Source organism: Myotis davidii, unplaced genomic scaffold (genome assembly GCF_000327345.1).
Source record: "Myotis davidii unplaced genomic scaffold, ASM32734v1 scaffold323, whole genome shotgun sequence".
In the NCBI taxonomy this organism is placed as follows: domain Eukaryota; kingdom Metazoa; phylum Chordata; class Mammalia; order Chiroptera; family Vespertilionidae; genus Myotis; species Myotis davidii.
In genome coordinates, this window is record NW_006295491.1 from 486,666 (window position 1) to 495,799 (window position 9,134).

Below are 9,134 nucleotides of genomic sequence, written 5' to 3' on the forward strand. Positions count from 1 at the left end.
GGTTTATGATGTTTCCTTTGTAATATTTAAAAAAAATTAGATTTACCAGCATCTGTTTCAGGTCTTATTTTCGTGTTCTATTGATCTGCCTGCCAATTCTATTTTTAGATCAGATTTTTTTAATTGTTTACTTTGTAATACTACACAGGACAAGTTATCCCTTACTTCCACCCATTAGTCCCCTTTCACAAAATTTCCTTTGGTTGCTTTTTGGGAGGAGGGTGGAGCAATAAGTAGTAGGATTCGTTGTTCCTTAATCCCATTCTTTAGCTAAGGCTATACAAATATGTTATTAGAACAGTAACTTTTTACTATAATTTGAGAGTATATAATTTATTCATTTAACAGCTCTATCCGTTTCTCTGAAAATACATTTTAAAAGGTGAAAATGAAACACAGTTTTGTTTCCAACCACTGAATAGTTTCATATGCCTTAATGTAATTTTCTTTTTCTTTTGCTGGTTTTAGCATTTTGTATTTTATCTTACGATGGTATAGCTTGGTTAATAGGTTTACATTTCAGGAATAGAAAGTTATTCCTCAATGAGTATTTGATGGGTATTATGAAATATATTGTTCTTTTGTTATTGTTCTTGTTTAGTTTTCATTTCTGAATCATAAACTTGACTCTACAATCCAGCAAGACTTGGAAGAGGATAAGGAAAATATGGAGCCCACACAAATGCAGCAAGAGCACAAGGCTTATAGGATCTTGCAAGCAGACAAGGATGAGGGGTGCTCTCCTGAGCTACAGAAGGAATGCTCTGATGGTTAAGATAAGATAGATGCAAGTCAATTTGTTAGAGTTGTCCACAGTGGGCAATGCCCACTACATGTGTGTGGATTGAAAAGAGAAGTGGTCCAAAGACTGAGCTCTAGGGGGCTATTGTGTTCAGAGGCCAGGAAGAGAACTCAGCCAGCAAAGGAAATTTAGGTATAGGAAGGGAAAGAGCGTTAGAGTATTGTGTCTGATGAATACGTTTTTCAATAAGAAGGAGATGATTAACTGTGTTAGGAGCTGCTGAATTGTATAAAAAATAAGAGCTCAGCCCTGATGATTAGTCTTGGTCAGACATATGTCGTTGGTGAAGTTGCCAAAATTGTGTTCAGAGAGTGGCATATTGCATGTGTGGCCCATTCGTCGTGGTCCCAATACTGACTCCAACTTTTCACTGGAATATTTTAATCCTGTTTTAACTGTAAGATCAGTGCTTGGCCAAGTGCTTCAAATGTAAAAGTTATTTTGTGATTTATCTTTTTTTCTTTCTTTTGTTTGAAGTCCTATGTGTGGGTGTGTTGTGCCAATAATTGTTTCTTCAAGCAAACTGTTATATGCTCATGGATATAGCATATAATTTTGGAAATTATAATAAGAAAAAAAACTAAAATGAGCTACTTAATTTGAAATTTAATCTAAAGTGCAGCCACTTTTCTCTAGGACTTTTTTTTTGGGGGGGGGCACTGAGGCTTTTCTATAAACATCACTGAATTAAATGATGTGATTGACACTTATATCACCCTATGACTTTGGGATGGCTTTTGGGGTTGGGTGCTGATGTAATTTCTGGGCAAGCGACCTCCAACAGAGCTGCCCAGTTGTTGCAGAGAAGACCTTCCTAAATGGGGACAGGGGTATTCTGATGAGGGAAATGCAAATATAATTATTCCACTGGTGGAACATGCAGACATGCTTTCAAGAGCCAGTGTTCTCAATCTGTTTCCTATCTCCATGACACATTCATATGGAGGAATCCTTACCCAGATGTAAAAGGAATATCTTTTATTTAACACTCAAAGAAATTATAAAGATCCTTTAAATTTAGGAAGCTAATGACGGAATCGGGGAGATATTTTGCATTTTTATAACATCTCCATTAAATTTGCGAAAGATCAGGCTAAGGGAGAACACCTCTGAGTCAGCATAATTTTAAAATTAAATCATCAAGGTAGACTGAGATTGAAATAAGGAACACGGGATGGCACTGAGAGTGCTGGAATGTGGCTCTTTGAGTAGATTCAGGGGTAAAACCTCCGGAGTTCTAGATACCTCTTTTAGCACCAGAAGATTATGATAATAGGTGCGATCAGAAGCTTCTCTGATTCTTTGATTTAAGCAACTATCTCAGAAGAAAGGACCCACTGAGCTTATCTACTAAACAAGATTTCCTCCTGAAGATTTGGCAAAGCCATTTCTATTTTACTTAAATTGCCTACATTTTATGTGTCTATCAGTGGCTATTGGGAAATATAGACCTTAATGATGCCAAGTTAATTATAGGAGTTTAAGACCAAATATTAGTCGGTGGACTATGTTGTTCTGAAGTATCAGGTCAGTATTTTGAGGAAGTTGAGTAAAAACAGGGAGGAATACATTCTTATTTTATGATTCTTATTTCAGAAACTCAGAATCTGAACTACTTACATAAATTGACATCAGTACTCTTGTCCCACTTTTGACTCCTTATATTTTGCTTTGCCAAAAGTCCAGATGAGAAAAAAGTGGAAATAAGGAAACTTGTTTTATGTGAGCTAAATTACTTGTTAATATGTGCTATTAAAGGCTGAGAATGAGTTTTAGAATTTGAAAGTTCATTGTACTTATTATCTTCCAATCAAGCCAAAGTTATTGAGAATACCATATGGTTTTAAAAGATATATTTGGTGTCTTTGGGAACTGGGGGCTACTAAATCATTAACAGCTGCCAGAATGGAACAGACCAAATGTACTTGGAATTTAGTCCTTTGTAGTGGGGAAGTTTGTGGGTTTCCTGGTTCAGCCCATCTGATGAGAAGAATAACTCACAAACATGTTAGCTAGTTGTACAGGATGAAAATTTGCCAAAGAATATGATAGATGAGAGTGAAGATAAATTTAAAAGACTGTGTCATTAGTTGAAAAAAGATAAAGACAATTAAAGAGAAAAGTAATATTGCCAATTGTTAAGAGTTTCATCAGGTGCAGGGGTTCTCAACCTAGGAATTATTTATATTTGGGCCAGAGAATTGTTTGTTGTGGGGTCTCTCTTGTGCATTGTAAGATGTTTAGCAATATGTCTAGCTTCAACCACTGGATGCCAGCAACATCCTCTCTCCAGATGTGACAATCAAAAATGTCTCCGACATTGCCAAATGTCCTCATGAGGCAAACTTGTCCCTGATTGAGAGCCACTCGGCTAGACTACACAATAGCCCTGAAATCAAGTTGTTAGTATGTAGATGTTTTTAAAATTTCGAGATTGGGTAAGATCAGTTAGATGTAGTGAGAGGAATAAGGAGGCAAAAAGACCAAGGACTGAGCCCCAAGGAACTCAAACTTTCAGAGATCCCATGAAAGTATAGGAGTGGGCAGAGGAGACTGAAAAGGAGAAATCACAAAGGGAGGAGGAGAGGGGGAAGAGTTGTCACAGAAGGTAAGAGAAGAGAACGTAAAACTAAAGCCTACACTCGATGAATAGCTGTGGGGGTTACTCGGTTGTGCAAATCATGATAGTAATTCATAACCAACTGAAAAGTGATGCTCGCATTTCTATTTCCTCACTGGTCAACTCCTGTCTCATAGGTAAAAGCGTCTGATGCGGACGCAGGACTCTATGGCTTGGTCGAATATTCTCTTTATGACGGATTCCAAAGCTACGAAGCACCTCGAGCCTTCCAGATTGACCCACATGATGGGCAGATCTGTGTTTCTCAAGATATTGACAGGGAAAGGGACCCAGCCACCTATGATCTCTTGGTGAAAGCAAGAGATGGGGTAAGTCTTTGTGTATGAAATTTTAGACAGACTCAAAAGTGAACCACTATGTATATATTACGGAGTACTAAGGATTGTCAGTGGCCAATACTGTTTCATAAATCACTACTTCTTTCCTTTTGCTGGAGAATTTCCAATCAAACACCAGACATTATGTTATTTCATCCATAAATAATATCTCTAACAGGTAAGGATTTTAAAAAAAACATAACTATAACAAATTAACATTAATTAATTAATTTCTCATATATATTCCATTAAAAATTTTGGGGGTATCCAAAAATGTATTTTAATAGTTTGCTTACTGGGATCAAGATTCAAATAAGTTCACAAATTGTTTTCATCACTATCTTCCTTAAGTTTCAATCTATGTTAGCTCCCCACCCCCTTACCGTTTCTCTTAGGATATTTATTTTTTGAAGAAATCAGGTCATTTGCCCTTTAAATTTTCTACATTCTGAACGTGGCTGATTCCATCCCTGGGATTCATTTACAATGTTCTTTTATGATATTCCCTATAACTGTCATTTAGAGCCAGAGGTGATGCTGTGAGCTTTTTATTGCATCAGCAGACACACATCATTATTTCATTACGGGTAATGACATGGTGATTTTTGAATTCTCTTACTCTTTTGCATTTATTTTCTGGAATCTTCAACTAAAAATAAAGTACTCTCATTAACTAGTTGATTACCCTGCAATATAATTCATACAGTAAAGGCAAATTATACGTGGTTATTTCTCTTTATCAGCTTTTAGAATATTGAGTTGGTGCATTTGCCATCTCCAAAGAATACTAATGATGTTTTTTCTAGTTTTATTATGAAGTCTTGGATTTTAATATATTTGATCTGTTTCATACATTACCAACCTTATCCTTTCTGATGTCCATATTGACCCATCAGTGAAGGAACCTTCAAATTGGCTCATGTCTTTTTTTTAACTTTTAAATTGACATTTTTTAAAAATGCAGAAGAGTGTATAAATTATAAGTACTTCTTATAGGATTTTTGCAAAATGACAACATGAATGGAAGCAGACGAAGAAACATTACCAGTGCCCTGGAAGCCCCGCTCTTGACTTCTTGCTGCAACTATCCCTTCCATCCTCGTACCCTTTAAGAATAATCATTATTGACTTCTAATACCAAACATTATTTGCCTATTTTTGAACTTTTCATTGAATGGATTCATACAGTATGTGTTTTTGTTGCTTTTGCGCAACATCATTTGTAAAAATCATTCACGCTATTGTATGCAGCAATAGTTCACCCATCCTCATTGAATTATAGTATTCTTTTCTGTGAATTCACAATAATATTTATCTATTCTATAATTGAACATAACCATTTTTTATTACAAATAGTGCTTCATGAACTATCTCATACATGTAATTTGGTGAACAAACATAAGAATTTATAGCAAGTTTATATTTAGGCATGGAATTATTAGACCATAAGAAAACCAAACAACTTTTCAAAATGATTTGTACCATTTATACTCCCACCAGTAAAGTATGAGAATTTCATTTGCTCCACGTTGTCCAAAACATTTGTGTTTTTTTAAATGCTGTGCATTTAGATGTTTGTGTGTGTGTGTGTGTTTGAAAAATTTTTATTGATTTCAGAGAGGAAGGGAGATTGAGAAAGAGAAACATTAATGATCAGAGAGAATCATTGATCGGCTGCCTCCCACACACCCCCTATTGGGGATCGAGCCTGCAACCTGAGCATGTGCCCTTGACTGGAATTAAACCTGGGATCCTTAGTCAGCAGGCCGAGGCTCTAGCCACTGAACCAAATCAGCTAGGGCCATTTGTTATTTAATCTCTTTTTAATGATAGCAATGCAGGTACCTATGTAGTGGTATAGCACATTGGGGACTTTGCATTACCTTGAAGAATGATGAATTGAGTACATTTTCAAATGTTACTGGCTATTTGTTTAACTTGTTTTGTGAAGTGTCTATTCAATTCTTTACCCATTTTCTATTGTACTGTTGGCTTCTTTTCTTATTGTTTTTTATTAATTCTTTATATTATTGGCATTCAAGTTCTTTCTTGGATATATTTGTTGCATATATCTTCTCCCATTCTGTGGCTTGCCTTTCACTCCCTTATTGGTGTCTTTTGAGGAACAGAAGCTTTTAATTCTAATAAAGCTCAGATTATCTATATGTTTCCCTTTATAATTAGTACTCGTTCCCTTTACAACTGTCCTTTAAAGAAATATTTGCTTATCCTAGGCACAGAAGAGTATCTCTTATGTTTTCTTCCAGAAACGTTATTGTTTTACCTTTTACATTTATTTTTTTTCAATATAATGGGAGGAAGGTTTATTTTTTCCAGTATGGGTATTCAGTTGACCCAGCGTCCTTTGCTAAAATGATCATTCTTTCCTCACTATACTGAAGTATCACTTTTGTCATGAATCATTTGACTGTGTATGTGTGTGTATTTCTGGACACCCTATTTTTTACTTACTTGTCTAACTTTGTACTAGCGCCATACTCTTTTAATTTTTTTATCTTTATAATAGGTCATGATTCATGTATTCTTTTAGCTTTGTTTTTCATTTTCAAGATTGCCTGGGCTATTCCTGACCATTTCCACTGGCATGTACATTTTAGAAACAGCTTGTCTAATTTCCATGACATTGCAGCAAAGATAGCTTACTATACACACAGTTTTACACTTTTCTTTTCACTAAGTCTATTTTGGAGATTTTCTTTGTTACTGACTATTCCCTTATGTAGATAGGTACTGCTAACACCTTTCTGGTCTAATCCTTCTCTTTTGAAATTAGTGAGAGAATCCGCCTACTTAAGATATGTCAATGAGGAAAAATGAGTCTGAATATATTTATTGCAAGTAAACATGTATAAACTAACATGAAAGTATTCAGAAAAATTACTGTGAGCTATTACTATATTCAGTAAAATTACTATGATCTATTTGGTTAGATTTTATAAACCCCTAACTATGTGATTGCAGGAGGTCTTGAGTCTATGTAAGACATCATGTAGTAAACAAAAATAGGAGTAAACAGAGGAGTTTAAATTAATTCAAGTCTCTGTGATGGTTTAAAACTCAACATATGTGCACACAAATATTTACCCAAAGCTTCAGAAATATATTCTCAATAGATTTTAAGGCAATTATAAAAGGCCATCCTAGGATTGAATAGCCAGTTTAATTCTAATACTATAGTAGTCAAACATCTGTTTCTAATTAGTTGGTTTCAGATGACTTTGTAAAAATGTACCTAAAAATTATCTTAATAGAAATAAGATCACTTGATGCCAGAAAATTTTTTACTGATAAAAAAAGCAGTGTACTAATTAGGATTATTGGCAGAGGAATAAAAAAAATCAACCCAGATATTTAATTTAAGCCTCCTTTCTTACTTCTTTCTGTTTTTATATTGAACATACTCTGCAGACTTACTCTATGGAAAGGCCTGCCTTTTCTCAGTTTACCAGTCTCTATGGCAACATTCAAGTACAGCTTTAACCACAAAGCTTTCCCAGCTTGAACAAAGGGGATGCATTTTCACCCCAGCCAAAAGGTATTTTCTTTTCTAGATAACTAAGAAAGGGTTTACAGGCTGTGTAGCAGCTTTTGATAGCTTTTAGAAGTCAAAGAGGAAACATTCTTCAGGGTGGGGATTGCTATGGTCTGAATGTTTGCAATGCTCCAAATTCATATGTTGATGGTCTTAGAAGATGGGGCCTTTGGAAGGTCACCAGGGTGGAGCCCTCATGAATGGCATTAGTGCTCTAATAAGAGACCCCACAGAGCTCCTTAGCCTCTTCCCTCATCTAAGGGCACAGCCAGAAGTTGGCAGTGTCTGGGCCATGCTGGCACCTTGACCTTAGACTTCTAGCTTTCAGAACTGTGAGAAATTTCTGTTGTGTATTAATCTCCCAGTTTATGGTATTTTGTTAAAGCAGTCTGAATGAACAATGATGTATATGAATCAGAATATTCTTGTGTAAAAACCCCTTCTTTTGTAGAAAGAAAATCCTCCAACAAAGCACAACACAGTCTAGATTATTAGAACAGAGAAATCCTCCCTGCAGGTACTTCATATTCAAGGTGATTCATCATAAGCCCAGCCCTGGCACAGATGGGAACTGGTCTGCACCCTGCCACGTTTAATGTAGGTTTTATTATTATTTAGGCATGAGTAAGGAGATAATTGGTATTTTTAAACAGTTTTTTTTATATTCACAGATCCCCAGAGGAGGCACCAAGGGAGGGAGTGTGTGTACACAAGGGAAACCCCGGGGTCAGGAGGCAGAGGGAGAGAGGACACACTTCAGGCAGGGGTTTCCAAGGGAAGGACGGCGAGAGGCAGAACTAGCAGGCTTATGATTGGCCAGTTTGAATAGGTTCAGCGGAATCTTGGGCATAGAAGCTGCCTCTGGTTATCTGGTACCCGACTTTGGAGTGATTAGGGTAGGTGCATTGTGTCCTGGAGTGTGAAATCCCCATAAAGGCTGTGGTTGGGGTGTGGGCTCTGGAGTGGTTGGTTTGCATTTGAAAAACATGCTCACCTGATCCTGGTCAGTCCCTCCAGGATCAGAAGGTCCCAGATGTCAAAGTATCAAAACACAGAAAATAGAAAACATGGCCAATACACTGCTCTGGTGCAGAGTCCCCTTGAAGAGGAAGGCAAAGGGCTCGCCAGAACTCCCGGTATAGGTAAGACTATGCAGAGGAAGCAGCTGCCTTGTTTCCCTCCAAGTTATTGGAGATAACACCCAGTAATACTGGGGGAATTCACTACTCAATTTAACTGTTGGCCCAGGGTAGCATCATCAATCACCAAAGAACGCTTTGGGCACAACATTGGTCACTTTCAGCAACTTCTTTTTTGTGTCAAGCCCCATGTGGTCCCATACAAGCTTCATTCAATTCTGCTCAGTCCTGGGCAGATAGTCCTCCTCCTCCTCCTCAGGCACCACCAACATGCACTCTTCCTCTTCCCCACTCCCCTCTCTGGTGTCATATTTCTCATATTCACTTCCACATTTTGCATCTTCTATCTCATCTCCATTCTTTTTCAAGTTTACCTCCTCCAGATGCTCTTGAGTGTTTGGATCCATCTCCACCCCCGTCTTCTACTCTTTTGTCAAGTCATCGAGGTGAACTGCTTCAATCATACACCCGCAAACATAAAGCAGCTCGTCCTTCATGGCCAGTACAAAACTGGAGTGAGAACTAGGCTCTATTAGAGGGCCACTGGTTTGTCAGAATCGCCTTCCTCTTTCCTGGTGTCTGGGGCAGAGGGTACATGTTCAATGGTGATCAGAATTGCATTCTCTATGGCCACCACTTTGACCACCTCCAAGGGCTACGAGGTGCCAGCTTCCCCACATTC

General features: G+C 37.3%; 1 protein-coding gene across 1 annotated transcript in view; it reads left to right on the forward strand.

Moving 5' to 3' along the window:
* Positions 1–3,216: 3,216 nt before the first annotated feature.
* DCHS2 (dachsous cadherin-related 2) overlaps positions 3,217–9,134 on the forward strand; it is an 86,696-nt gene continuing 80,778 nt past the window's right edge. The window contains exons 1-2 of the mRNA XM_015568040.1: positions 3,217–3,240; positions 3,560–3,752. Of these exons, the coding sequence (XP_015423526.1) occupies positions 3,217–3,240; positions 3,560–3,752 (217 nt within the window). The remainder of the gene's footprint in view (positions 3,241–3,559; positions 3,753–9,134) is intronic.